Source organism: Pristis pectinata, chromosome 8 (genome assembly GCF_009764475.1).
Source record: "Pristis pectinata isolate sPriPec2 chromosome 8, sPriPec2.1.pri, whole genome shotgun sequence".
Taxonomy (NCBI): domain Eukaryota; kingdom Metazoa; phylum Chordata; class Chondrichthyes; order Rhinopristiformes; family Pristidae; genus Pristis; species Pristis pectinata.
Genome location: NC_067412.1, coordinates 1,968,925 through 1,983,290, shown reverse-complemented (window position 1 = coordinate 1,983,290; position 14,366 = coordinate 1,968,925). Strand labels below are relative to the sequence as shown.

At 53.3% G+C, this 14,366-nt stretch overlaps 1 protein-coding gene across 3 annotated transcripts in view; it reads left to right on the top strand.

Moving 5' to 3' along the window:
* Positions 1-6,202: 6,202 nt before the first annotated feature.
* LOC127573210 (SEC14-like protein 5) overlaps positions 6,203-14,366 on the top strand; it is a 31,140-nt gene continuing 22,976 nt past the window's right edge. Inside the window, exons 1-2 of one of the 3 annotated variants that reach the window (XM_052021211.1) lie at positions 6,203-6,296; positions 9,987-10,056. In XM_052021211.1, coding sequence (XP_051877171.1) covers positions 9,994-10,056 — 63 coding nt within the window. In that variant the 5' untranslated portion in view covers positions 6,203-6,296; positions 9,987-9,993. Of the gene's footprint in view, positions 6,297-6,350; positions 6,439-7,318; positions 7,438-9,986; positions 10,057-14,366 lie in introns of those variants that run through there. The other 2 variants (XM_052021213.1, XM_052021212.1) reach the window with 2 other exon arrangements.

Below are 14,366 nucleotides of genomic sequence, written 5' to 3'. Positions count from 1 at the left end.
AATCCAACAGCCCTTGCACTCCAGATCACTCTCCCCCTCCTCTGTCCTCAGACCCCATCACTCCCCCCAAATCCCACCCCCTGATGTACTTCCATCCTTCTCAGTCCCCTCCCCTGCAGAGGCTCCCCGCCTCAATGTCCCCATCTCAGTGGGTTCTGAGCTTGACATAAGGTTGAATCTTCTTCTGCCCCCCTCAGCCCCCCCACACCCCCCACCCCCCCTACCCAGTTCTTTGGCCGGGAGCCTTCACCCCAAGCTGCAGACCCTTTCACCTGTCCTCAGTACTCCCAATCCACCTGGACCCCTCCCTCTGGGCACTTCCCCTCTCTGATAACTGCCGACGTGACCACCTTCCAACTCCCCTCTTCTGCTCTCACCTATTCTCTTCTGCACATACAGGACTCCATCACTAAGAACCAACCCCAATATTGCCACTAAACCCCCAGACAAGGGTCTAACGAATTGACCATCTTGGAGAGGCCAGACCTCAGCTCTCAGACCCCTCCTCGTACCTCCCTTTGGATCATGACCCCACCAGCAAACATCAGGCCATGGTCACCCAGACAACCATGGACCTCATTTCCTTGGGAGATCTTCCCTCAACCAGCTGCCACACCACAAGTCCCAGCCGCACACAGCCCGGTTCTATCCCCTGCCCAGAACCCAGCAGCAGGACTGCCCCACCAAATCCTTCCCACATTGACTCTACCCTTTATCCTGAGGTCCAGTCCCTTCGCACTTATATCCATGACCCCTCTGATTCCAGCTGCCACTTCAACCATTCCCAGTTCCATGGTCCTGACACACTGGCCTTTACCATGGATGTACCATCCCTTTACACCTGTGTCCCACATCAGGATGGTCTGAGGGCCCTCTGCCTCTTCCTCGAGGAGAAGCCCAACCATTTCCCCTCCACCAACATTTGCCTTCTGAACTCCTTCACAGCTTGAACAACTTCTCCTCCAACTCCTCTCACTTCCTCCAGATCAGAGGTGCAGCTCTGGGCCCCGCAATGCCTGCCTTTGATGGGATCTGTGGAGCAGTGTGTGGTTCAGTCCTACCCACACCCACTCCCTCAACTCCCCCGTTACATCGATGGCTGCATTGGTGCTGCCTCCTGCACTCATGCAGAACTCAGCAGTTTCATTACTTTGGCTGCCGATTTCCACCCTGCCCTCACCTGGCCAATCGCTGTCTCTTCCCTTTGTCGGATCTCCCTGTCTCCACCTCAGGAGATTGGCTGCCTGCTGCCAGCCGTACAAGACTAACCGACTCCCACAGCCATCCCGACTCCTTGTCACCCTACCCTGGATTGTCCCATTGCATCCAACCCTGTCGTATTTGCTCCAATGATGAGACTTTCTGAAGGGATGGCTCCAAAACCTTTCATTTGCTGCCCTTGTCCTTCTCACTGGTAGAGGCGGTGGGTCTGGAAGGTGCTGTCTGAGGAGTCTCGGTGAGTTGCTGCAGTGCATCCTGTAGATGGTACAAACTGCTGCTGCTGTGTGTGGGTGGTGGGGTGAGTGAACGGTTGTGGATGGGGGTGCCTGTCAAGCAGGCTGCTATGTCCTGTCTGGTGTCAAGCTTCTTGAATGTTGTTCAAGCTGCACTCCTCCTGGCAAGTGAAGAGTGTTCTATCACACCCTTGACTTGTGAATTGTAGATGGTGGACAGGCTCTGGAGAGTGAGGAGGTGAGTCACTCACCGCAGGATTCCCAGCCTCTGACCTGCTCCTGTAGTCACACTGTGTATACTCCAGGTCAGCTTCTGGTCAATGGTAACCCCCTGGGATATTGCTAGTGATGGATACTCATTGTAATACAATTAAGCAAGATCAGTATTGTTTTATGAGTGGAAACTGATTGAGACTTACAAAACTCTCACAGGACCCAACAGGCTGGATGCAGAGAGGACACTTGCCTTGGCTGCGGAGTCACAGAACTAGATGTCACAGTCTCAGAGTAACAGGTAGGCCATTACAGAACTGAGGGAGGAGAAATCATACGGGGGATGGTGAATCCTTGGCATTCTGTACCCTGGAGGGTTGTGGATTACAGTCAGTGAGTTCATTCAATACGGAGTGATAGATCTCTGGGTATTAAGGAAATAGAGAAGTATGGGACAGTGCAGGAAAATGATCAAAATCTGCCATGATCTGAATGGCAGAGAAGGCACGAAGGCCAAAAAACTTGCTCCTATTTCCTACATTCTTAATAAGAGGTTGTTGAGGATATACCTGGCAGCGTACACAAGGTAAATGAGTGTATCGCCATTTTCAAAACCCATTTGATAAAGTGCCACTCAGAAGATACTGAGATAAGTTCTCAGAGTGTGGGGTATCGTGGGAGCAGAGGCAGGGAATTTGTTAAAGGACAAGGTACAGGACGGGGAGAAGAAGGGGAGGGTATCAGACAGGAAACATGCTGTTCTCTCAGCTCGTTATAAAACATCTTACTGACTTGGAAGAGAAGACAGGTGTAAGGTATTCACGTTCACAAACACTACGCTTTAGTTAGATCACATCTGGAGCACTGTGTGCAGTTCTGGTCGCCCTGTCACAGGAAGGGTGTGGAGACTGTGGGGAGGGTGCAGAAGAGGTTCACCAGGATGCTGCCTGGATTCGAGGGGACGAGCTATAAGGAGAGGTTGGACAAACTTGGGTTGTTCTCCCTAGAGCATCGGAGGTTGAGGGGAGACCTGCTTTTAAGGTTAGAGGGGGGAGGTTTAAAGGTGACATGAGGGGCAATAGGTGCCTCAACTGGGTTACCAGGGGTAGTTGTGGAATCAGGCAGTTTGATGGAGTTTAAGAGGCTTTTAGACAGACACATGAATGTGAAGGGAATGGGGGGATGTGGATGATACACACGAGGAGGATGCTTAGTATAAATTGGCATCAAGGTCAGCACAACGTCGTGGGCTGAATGGCCCGTCCAGTGTTGTACTGTTCTATGTTCTATAAGGTTAGATGGGAAGGTGAGCTGTGAGGAGCATACAAAGGGTTAATGTTTCTGGGCAATGACCTCTCACAATGTTCTGACGAAGGGACAAGCTTCAGCAAGAGGTGCTGTGGTGGCATAATGGTGAAGTACTGGACTAGTAAACCAGTGGCCTGCATTAATGATCCAGAGATTGAATTCAAATCCCACCTCAACATCTGGGGAACTTAACTTTAAAGTAGTAACCTAGAATTTAAAGAAAAATAGTTCTTGGTAATGACATCCACAAAACCACTGGATCTGGGGAGAAGATCTACCATTATTACCCCATCTGGCCAGTGTGTCCCTGCAGACCCACCAGTGGGGTTGACTCTGAAATGGGCTGGCCAATCAGTGCGAGGGCAATAACCATGCTGGCTATCTGAACCATTGGGTGTGTCCAGCACTTTCTGATTTTATTTCTGTGGCTTTTGGCATTTCATTAGCATTTTTGATTACCTTCTGTGTGTCCCCAGTGTAACGTGTATCGAGCCAAGTCTCTGGGAATCTTCATTACACCATTCAGCTTTTCCCAGCTTCTGTCCAAAGTGGATAACATGCTTTTCGCTGTTGAAATGCATTGACCACAGTTCGGCTGCTCTTTCTGAATCTGTGCGGTTCTGGTGCAGAGAGCTTTGATGCCACAGATCCGAACATATAGTGTTACCAGCACTTCCTTTGAAATTGAGATGTTCCTAATCGCAGACCCTGTGATGTAATGACTGAATTGGAAATGAGCAAGTAACAAAGCCCCATGTAAGGGGAGCACAGGCTGAGACCAGAAACTGGCAACAGTGTGAGCAGTCCACCCAGGTCCTAGTCCCTTTATGTCAGAGGTCTAGGTGGCCTAGGTGAACATCAACCCCTGGCAGATAAGCTGCATCTGTCCATGTGGAGGATTCTGTCCAGTTTTGGTCTGTCACTGCTGAGGGCACACGTCCTGGCTGTCAGTTCTCTTTCAGTTTCTATTGCATGATGAGAAAGGCCTATCAACGGAGAGTTCCTGGGACCAAGGTTAAACCTGCACACTGGCACTGGAGAGCAGGATAAAACCCGTGAGTACCAGCACTGTAACAGGTAATTAAGGCAATGAATAATGTAGCTCGGAAATTGAGATTAACCGTGCAAATACTGGAACTGGGAGTGATCGACATTGCAAAGGACCAAATCATTTGTGCTCCTCTGACTGCTGTGTGCCTCAGCAATAGAGCAAAGGTGTTCATTTAGTTTGGAGACACAAGACATTGCAATGTCGGAATCCCAAAGTCAAGTTTATTGTCAGATGCACAAGTCCATGTGTGCACAGGTGCAATGAAAAACTTTCGTACAGCAGCATCACAGGCACAGAGCATCAGATAAGCAGCATTCATAACAAAAACATATTAAATATAAATTATATACGATTTTTATAAGAAAGAACACAAATCTCCATTTTAGTGTAAAGTGGTCACAGTGTTGCTAAACTAGTGATCAGGGCTGTGCCAGTCAGTTCAAGAACCGAATGGTTGAAGGGAAGTAGCTGTTCCTGAACCTGGTGGTGTGGGACTTCAGGCTTCTGTACCTCCTGCCTGATGGGAGCTGTGAGAAGATGGCACGGCCCAGATGGTGGGGATCTTGGATGATGGATGTTGCCTTCTTGAAGCAGCGGCTCCTGTAGATGCTCCCGATGGGGGAGAGGAAAAATGTGGAGCAAAACACAAGCTGCTGGAGGAACTCAGCGGGTCAGGTAGCAACTGTGTGGAGGGAGCTGGATAGTCAACTGAGTCCAGATGAAGGATCTCAACCTAAAATATCAGCTGTCCTTCCTCCCCCCCCCCCCCCCCACAGATGCTGCCTGACCCACTGAGTTCCTCCAGCAGTTTGTTTTTTGCTATTAATTTAGCTCCTGGGCTCTCACAGTTCCTTGTGGTGTCATCGTGCACAGTATAGGGTTTCATACTCTGAAAGTACACTGCCTGTGAAGGTGCAGAACGGTTAATTTCCTGAATTTGTCTTTGAAAGGCCCAGTGTCCCTGTACCTGGCCGTCCCGGTCACACTGAGCTCTCCATGTGCTTCAAGCCATGAAACCAAGGTCACGTCAAACCTCTCACCGTGGGACAGTGTGAGTAAGGCAGGAACGAGGCTCATTCCCCAGGCTGTCTCACTGATCCTGATTCTCCTGTCCCAGGGGGAGCTCAGTGACAGCACGAGATCCCAGGACCTTGGCTGACGAGAGGGTGCAGCCTCTGTCATCTATTTGCATGCTCACTGTTGAGGTTTGCAAAGACTAACTTGCATTTATATATTGCCTTCCACAGTGTTGAGATGATCCAATGTCTTTTATAGTCAATTGAAGTGTGCACACTGCTGTGTGAGGGCCAGTCAGCCAACAGCTCGACCCCCAAACATCAGGCTGACAATCACTCAGGTCAGGCAGCCTCTGTAGGAGGAGGAACATTGACCCAGTTTCAGGTTAAGACCCTGGGTCACAACTGGGAGGGGACAAAAGGAAGCGTTTTAATCAGAAAATCTCACCCAGAGGTCCAGGAATGGAGACTCGGCCTTCTCACCGATGGCCGGCCGGGGGGAGGGGGGAGGTAAGGGGGAGGGGGGAGGGGGGAGGAAAGGGGTGAAAGGAGGTGGAAAGGGGGAGAGGAAATGGGGAGAAAAGGGGGGAAGGGGAGGGAGGGGAGGGGAAGGGGAGGGAGGGGAGGGGAGGGGGAGGGAGGGGGAGGGAGGGGGAGGGGAGGGGAGGGAGGGGGAGGGGGAGGGGAGGGAGGGGGGAGGGGGAGGGGGGAGGGGAGGGAGGGAGGGAAAGGGCAGAGTGGGATGGGGAAGGAAAGGTGGGTGAATGGGGAGCACAAGGAGCAGGCGGGGGAGGGGGAGGGGGAAAGAGGGGAAGGGGAGGGAGAGGGAGGGGAGGAGGGGAGAGGGGAGGGGAGGGGAGGGGAGGAGGGGAGGGGGGAGGAGGGGGAGGGGGGAGGAGGGGAGGGGGAGGGGGGAGGGAAAGGGCAGAGTGGGATGGGGAGGGAAAGGTGGGGGGTGAATGGGGAGGACAAGGGGCAGGCGGGTGGGGGGGGGGGGAGCCAGGAGACGGAGACGGTGGGGAGAGGAGGGAGACGGGGGGAGACGGGAGACGGGAGAAGGGAGCCGGGGGGGGGGGGAGCCGGCGAGTGTTCCCCGACCTCTGTCCCGCTCCGGAGCGGCTCCCGGGGGCGGGGACACCGGTCGCTCCGCGCTTCCGACTTCAGCCCAACCGCCAGGTCGCCTCGTCTCGTCCCGGGGGGGAGAGACCGCCCGCCCGCCGCTCCCCAGTCCCGCGGGTCCACCGGGCGCCCGAGGTAAACGGGGCGCGGACACCGGGGGCGCGGAGCTCGGACCGAGCGGCCGGGACGGTCCCAGCGCGGTCCCCGGGACCCTGTCCCCGCTCGCGGTGGGACCCGAGCGGCTCCTCCGCGCACCGCGGCTGCCGGCCCGGGACAGGTAGAGGTCGGGGGCTGCGGGATGTCCCCGTCCCGTGAGGGACCGAGGCTCCTGTGCTGGGGGAGGGAGGGAGGCTGAGGGTTTGGGGTGGAGGGGATCCGGGGGTGGACGGGTGCTGGGGGTAGAGGGGAGCCGGGGGTGGAGGGGATCCGGGGGTGGTGGGGATCCGGGGGTGGAGGGGATCCGGGGGTGGTGGGGATCCGGGGGTGGAGGGGATCCGGGGGTGGAGGGGATCCGGGGGTGGTGGGGATCCGGGGGTGGTGGGGATCCGGGGGTGGAGGGGATCCGGGGGTGGTGGGGATCCGGGGGTGGAGGGGATCCGGGGGTGGAGGGGATCCGGAGGTGGTGGGGATCCGGGGGTAGAGGGGATCCGGGGGTGGAGGGGATCCGGGGGTGGAGGGGATCCGGGGGTGGAGTGGATCCGGGGGTGGTGGGGATCCGGGGGTGGAGTGGATCCGGGGGTGGTGGGGATCCGGGGGTAGAGGGGATCCGGGGGTGGTGGGGATCCGGGGGTAGAGGGGATCCGGGGGTGGTGGGGATCCGGGGGTGGAGGGGATCCGGGGGTGGTGGGGATCCGGGGGTGGTGGGGATCCAGGGGTGGAGGGGATCCGGGGTGGTGGGGATCCGGGGGTGGACGGGTGCTGGGGGTGGAGGGGATCCGGAGGTGGAGGGGATCCGGGGGTGGAGGGGATCGGAGGTGGAGGGGATCCGGGGGTGGAGGGGAGCCGGGGGTGGAGGGGATCCGGGGGTGGTGGGGATCCGGGGGTGGTGGGGATCCGGGGGTGGAGGGGATCCGGGGGTGGAGGGGATCCGGGGGTGGTGGGGATCCGGGGGTGGAGGGGATCCGGGGGTGGAGTGGGAGTTCAGGGTGAGAGGTTCCTCGGGACCCAGGTCCACAGGTTCCTGGTTCCCTGAGTGTGGTGTCGCAGGTGGTGAGGAAGGTGCCGGGGCGCTGAGGACAGGAGTCGGGAGGGGATGTCGCAGTTGTACAAGACGCTGGTGAGGCCACATTTGGAATATTGTGTTCAGTTCTGGTCGCCCTGCTGTCGGAGAGAAGCTGGAACCAGGAGGTTTAGGAGGATGTTGCTGGATCCTAGGGAGTGAGTTATGGAGAGAGGTCGGGCAGGCTGGGACTTCTTTCCTTGGAGGGTAGGAGACTGAGGGGTGACCTGAGGTGTGTAAAACCATGAGGGGCATCGATAGTGTGAATGCACTCAGTCTGTTTCCCAGGGTTGGGGAATCAAGAACTAGAGGTTTAAGGTGAGAGGGGAGAGATTTACTGGGAACTTCTTCACGCAGAGGGTGGTGGATGTGTGGAACCAGCTGCCAGAGGAAGTGGTTGAGGCAGGAACATTAACAACACTTTAAAAAGCACTTGGACAGGTCCATGGACAGGAAGGGTTGAGAGGGGTATGGGCCAAATGGGACTGGCTTAGATGGGCACTGTGGTCGGCATGGACCGGTGGGGCTGAAGGGTCTGTCTCCCTGCTGTGGGACTCTCTCTGCAGCACAGGGTCGAGAACAAGTTGCCATTGGTCCCTCTGGGACCTGTCGCTCAGATGTGCCAAGGAATGGGAGGGTGATGGTCCCAGTGCTGGACTGGTTGTTGTAGTGGAGGTGGGCACCCTGGTGCTCACCCCCACCCGTGGGTGTGCTGGGCTCATGGCACAAACCCCTCCCTCCCTGGGGGGGGGCTGCCTGTGATTGGGCAGGGCAAGCAGTGCAGTGTTGACTCCACCTCTCAATTTGTTAATCTCCTTATGATGTAGAATAGGCCATTCGGCCCATCATTTGTATACTGCCTCTCAGCAATCCCATTGGTCCCATTGATTTCCCTGTAACTGTTCTCTTCCTCAAGCCCACTAACTGCCCCTGGACTTTCTTTTCACCCACTACACCAGGGCCAACACAGCGGCCAATTAATCCCCCAACCCACGTGTCCCTGGGATGTGGGAAGAAACCGGAGCACCCGGGGGAAACCTCATGGTCACAGGAAGACTCCACACAGACAGCACCAAAGTTCAGGCCACTGGAGTTGTGAGGTGGCAGCTCTGCCTGCTGTGCACCCCCCCCCCCACCCATGGAAAAATCACTCGGTGGGGAGAGCTTTGCAGATGAAGAAACGCAGTGGGGATGGGGAGGGCTGCCAGCATCCATGCAGCTCTGAGCACCTCAGTGCAGGACTGCTGCACTGTTGGCCTGCCTGCCCTTACGTGCAGCCACTGTAAATGCAGCGGGGCAGGGGGTTGCGCTGCAGGTTCCCAGCGCAGCAGCCTGAGCGAGTGTCTTTTGTAAAGTATGTGGGATGCGTACCTGTGGGTGATCACCAGGCTCAAGGACAGCTTCTACCCCACGGTGATAAGACTATTGAACAGTTCCCTTATACAATGAGATGGACTCTGACCTCACGATCTACCTTGTTGTGACTTTGCACCTTATTGCACTGCACTTTCTCTGTAGCTGTGACACTTTACTCTGTACTGTTATTGTTTTTACCTGTACTACATCAACGCACTCTGCACTAACCCAGTGTAACTGCACTGTGTAATGAATTGACCTGTACGATCAGTTTGCAAGACAAGTTTTTCACTGTACCTTGGTACAAGTGACAATAATAAACCAATTCCAATACCAATAGTCTGGAGGGCCAAGAACACCACAGTAAATCAGCACTCTACAATAAGCAGGCTGCCAGTGTAAATCTTCCCCAACCTGTCCAGTAGCTGGGCGGTGGATGGGGCTGTCAGTCAGCTGTATATTGAACCATGTGTGAAGCTGAGCTCGGTCGGTCCACATTGCTGACTTGTATTTTGATGACAATGCAGCAAAGTGCAGAGCTGGGCTGTGAACGACAGGGTTCTGTGTAACGAATAAATAGAAAGCACTGGAAGAATTCAACAAATCCAGCAACATCTGTGGAAAGAGAAACTAGTGAATGTTTTCAGGTCAGAGACCCTTCCTCAGAATTGGGGGGAGAGACCTTGTGGGCATTCTCACCGGCTACCTTACAGAGAAGGAAGGAGCTGACTCCAATGACATACGAGAACGTTAAACACAGGATGGGAGGTCTTGGTCAAATCCATGCAGCACCCAGGGAGTTCTGCACTGCCAGAAGTGGAGTGCTTCAGGGGAAATGTTACACTGTCGGGTGAACATGAGAGATCCCACATCTCATGATAAATAAAAGTACGAGTTGCCTGAATGACCCTAGGAACCTTTCACTAAGATCATGGCTGATGCTGGGCCTCGTCCACTTTCTATCTGAGCCCCATATCCACGATCACCTCGGTGTCCATGAATCCACAGTGACCTTGGTGATGCCAGCCCAGAATGCGTTCAAGGACATTCACCATTGCTGAGGCAGGAGAGATGTGAAATTGTCCTCAGTGCACAGGGCATATTTACACTTCTGAAACAGGTGATCTGCTGGTTGCAATGTTGCATTTTGTGGGAGCTTGCTATGCACTGGCTGAACGGAATGTGACAGATATCGTAGAAGTGCAAGAGCGTTCTTTGTTAAATGACGCCCGATTTGTTTGACCTTTCAGAGAGAAGATGGTGCAGAAATACCAGTCCCCAGTGCGGGTCTACAAGTACACCTTTGAACTGGTGATGGCGGTGAGTTAACGATGGTTCCTTTCACTGGGTATCCCCTGACCCACACATTTTCAGTTTTGTTCCTCTCAGATAGAAGTGTACAAGTGAGTTGTACGTGTTCCTTGACAGGTGCAGTGGTCTGGTGAGATAAGAGTGTGGACTTGCTGTGTTGAGTGCGGTGATGCTCTGTTCAAGGGTTTTGCAGATTATCAGTAACCAGGAGATGATGAGAATACAGCGACAGGCCACTGTGTCCGCGATCAGCTCCACCTTACCACCGTTTTCCTGTGTTTCTGCTGACGTGAGGTTAGGCAGACCCGCCTGCCCCGTCTCACTCTGTGAGAGAAGTCGTCTTCAAGGAGTACAGGTTTCCGTGCTGTGATAATGGTGTGGCATTCAGGTCTGTCACTGTTGGGGAGGTCCGTGTGTGCCCTCATGTTCCAAGTCCCGAACTTATACTGAGGAGCAGGAGATTACAGGGCACTAATTGTTTTAACGCAGGGTGCCCAGTGCGCTCCAGCCTGACAGAGCGAGCTCTTGGTCCGGTGGCAAGGGGAGCCTAAGTGACTGGCGATCAGGCTGTGGGACATGATATATAAGTATGTGGAGATGCACACAAATCCCTGTGCTCAGGTGCAACCTGCGTATCTGGGGAGCCTCCTCTCCGTGAACGACAAACAATCTGCTGGAGGAACTCACTGGGTCAAGTTCCTCCTGCAGGTTGCTTGTTGCTCCAGATTCTGGCATCTGCAGCTCCTCCACCTCTCAGTGAAGGCGGATATCGATGAAGCAAATCACCCAGCACAGCCTTCGTCTACTCAGTATTTGAGACCCAGCACTAACCTCGTGGTCGATCAGGCAGGAGTGACCCCTCTCCTTCTAAGTGTGTAGATCATGTACAGCAGAGCCATCAAAGCACTGGAGAGGTATCACCAGAGGTGTCCCTGCAAAATCCTCCACCTCCATTATCGGAATATAAGATAAGATCTTTATTAGTCACGTGTACATCGAAACACACAGTGAAATGCACCTTTTGCATAGATTGTTCTGGGGGCAGCCCGCAAGTGTCGCCACGCTTCCAGTGCCAACATAGCATGCCCACAGCTTCCTACCCCGTATGTCTTTGGAATGTGGGAGGAAACCGGAGCACCCGGAGGAAACCCACACAGACACAGGGAGAACATACAAACTCCTTACAGATGGCGACGGGAATTGAACCCAGGTTGCTGGCGCTGTAATAGAGTTACGCTAACCGCTACACTATGTGAGCTGATGTCAGTGTCCTCTGCTAGGCGAACAGCCCCAGTGTTGAGGCTGCAGTTATACTCAGCCAGCTTTGATGGGCGGGCCACATCCTTACCCGTGACCCTTCTCTGAGCTCTGTTGTCTCCTCTCTCTTCCCTGAGTTCCAGCAAGACAGAACACTTCAAGGTATTCACAAGAAGTGTAACCTACCCATTTGCCGATAGTAGTCCCTGGCCCATCCCTGCTCAGAGTGGAGAGGACTCAGCACGTCAAGCCTCTCCATTGGGAAACATGGAAGCTCAGCAAAAACAGCAGAAAGAATGAGTAAAACCACTCACCGTCTGCTGGTCAAACACACGGACTCTGCACCTCCCGCTGCCTCGGGAAAGCAGCCGACATAATCAAAGACCCCACCCACCCCAGACATTCTCTCTTCTCCCCTCTCCCATCGGGCAGAAGATACAAAAGCCTGAAAGCACGTCCCACCAGGCTCAAGGACAGCTTCTATCCCGCTGTTATAAGACTATTGAACGGTCCCCTAAGATGGACTCTTGACCTCACAATCTACCTCGTTATGACCTTGCACCTTACTGTCTGCCTGCACTGCACTGTCTCTGTAGCTGTGACACTTTATTCTGCATTCTGTTATTGTTTTCCCTTGTACGACCTCAATGCACTGATGTGATGAAATGATCTGTATGGATGGCATGCAAAACAAAGTTTTTCCCTGTACCTCGGTACAGGTGACAATAATAAACCAATGTTCCAATGTTGCAGAAGCCCCACATCCAACATTGGCCTCATCAGCATGCTTGAACCCCTAGAACTGATGTGCAGCAAATCACTCCCAGCTCCAGGGAACTGCCAAAGACATTAATCCAGCCTCTTCACACCCAGAGATGCCTCTTCTCCCCAAGCCTTGTGTTGGTGCGTCTGCTGATGTTAATCCAGTTCCCTTGCCTTGTCTCCTAGTAGCTGCTCTCCCCCTTGGTGCCCTGTAGAGCTGCCTTTATCTCCACTGGTGTCAGCTCAGTCCCTTTCTCTGAGTGCCCTTTGTTCCCTCTGCTACGTCAGTCTAATTTCCTCATTCTATCACTTCATAAAGCTTTGCTTTAGCATCCTCAAAAATGTGATGAACTCACAAACAAAGTACTTTAGGAATGAGGGAACAACAGGGTGTGGACTTTAATGATCACCTGCAAATAATAAGTTTTAAGGTGACCTTTCATGAAGTACATTCTGACACTGATCTGATCTCTTGATGTCACTGTGTGTCCCAGCATTTCAAAACGTTAGACAGCGACCTATTGTGTGTTTCCATCTTTGACTCCAGGAACTGCTGGTGGAAAGAAGGTGCCTCGTGATCCTGCTCTCCTTACCCGAGAGCAGACGTGTCCGTCGCTCTGCGTGTGAGAGTTCCTGTTGCCTGAGGTCATCCGTGTAAAGGAGGATTTGAAAGCTCTGCCTGGGTGTCTGAGATCTGTTCAGGCTGCCCAGGAGGAACTCCTAACTTCCCTTTCGTCTTCCTGCCCACACCAGTTTCGGTTCCTCCAGGACCACATTGTCCACAGGCTTTGAGATGCTGAAACTTGCTGCTCACGTCGCTGCGGAAGGGACTAAGTTGGGAAGTGTTGCTGTTTCTGTCCTTTACACACCGACAAATTTTATTTCATTCAGAAATAATGAGGTGCTTGGCTGTCTCTTCCTCCGCTGCCCCCCACCCCCCCCAATCGGCGTCTGCGTGTTACTCTCTTACACAATGCTATTTAAATAAAGCAAACGCTGCTCCATCAGATGCTGTCAGTAGCTGGGCATCAGGCCAGCATAGCTCCAAGATTATCCTGACAACATGACTTTACATGTAAGGCAAGTCTGTTCCATTGGTATGTGGGACTCGTATCTGCTTGTATATACACACGTACACTGTAAAACACATTGAGAGGTTCTGAGGATGTGAAATTGATGTAAATTCAAGATTTCCTTTTGATTCTGCTCTCTCTGTGTCGCTTTATATTTTCCCTTGTGGCTCTGTCACGGTGTGTGTGTTTCTGTCATTGTCCAACTTTGTCTGGCTCTTGTGTCAACTTTATCTCCCTCTCCCCTCTCTCTATCTCGCGCTATCTCCTCTCTCTGTATATTTTTGTCTTTAAGTGTATATGTGTCTGTCGCTGTGTCTCTGTCTCGTCCACATACTCCGTGCCTCTCTGTCTTCCTCATGCTTGGGTACCCAGTACGTCCTGTCACCCATATGAATTCATGTTGTCAGGATTCTCTCAGAGCTGTGCTGGCTCGATGCCTAGCCGTCGACAGCTTTGAATAAAGGAGTGTTTGCTGTATTTAAATAGCACTGTTCGTAAAATGAAAGAGATTGTCAGGATCATCACATTCATTGTAACTGCAATGAAGCAACTTGCATTTGTTGTCCTTACACCGTAATATGATGTCCCTATCTGCTCTTCAGAGCATTAACAAACAAAATCTGACAGCAGGCAGATGAGGTGTTGTTGGGATAGATGATAAAGAGGAAGGTTTAAGGAGGGTTTTGGCCTGTGCCAGAGTGTTTAAGGAGGGAATTCAAGAGCCTTGGGAGCTGAAGGCGAGGCCTCCAATGGAGGAGGGATGTAGCTGGCTACGTGCAAGAGGACTGGGGTGGGTTAAAAGGCTGGAGGAAGTTACAGAGATCGTGCGGTGTGGGGAGATTTGAATACAGGGAGAAGGATTTTATAATTGCTGTACTGTTTGTCCGAGGGCAGGGTTGATCAGTGAGCCTGGGCGTGGTGGGTGACAGTGCAGAGTAAGGATACTGACCACCGTGTGGTCCTGGAAGGCAGCCGCTGCCCTGAACTCGTGCTCGAGCTGTGTTGAGGTGCAGTGAATCCTGTGAGGCTGTTGTCAGTCTGCTGCACGGAAACAGGCCCTTCAGCCCACTGAGTCTGTGCTAACCATCAAGCAGCCATTCACGCCAATCCTGCACTAATCACACTTTATTCTCGCCACGTTCCCAACAACCCTCCCAGATTCTACCCCTCACCCACATACCAGGCAATTTACAGTAGCCGTTTAACCTACCAATCAGCATGCCTTTG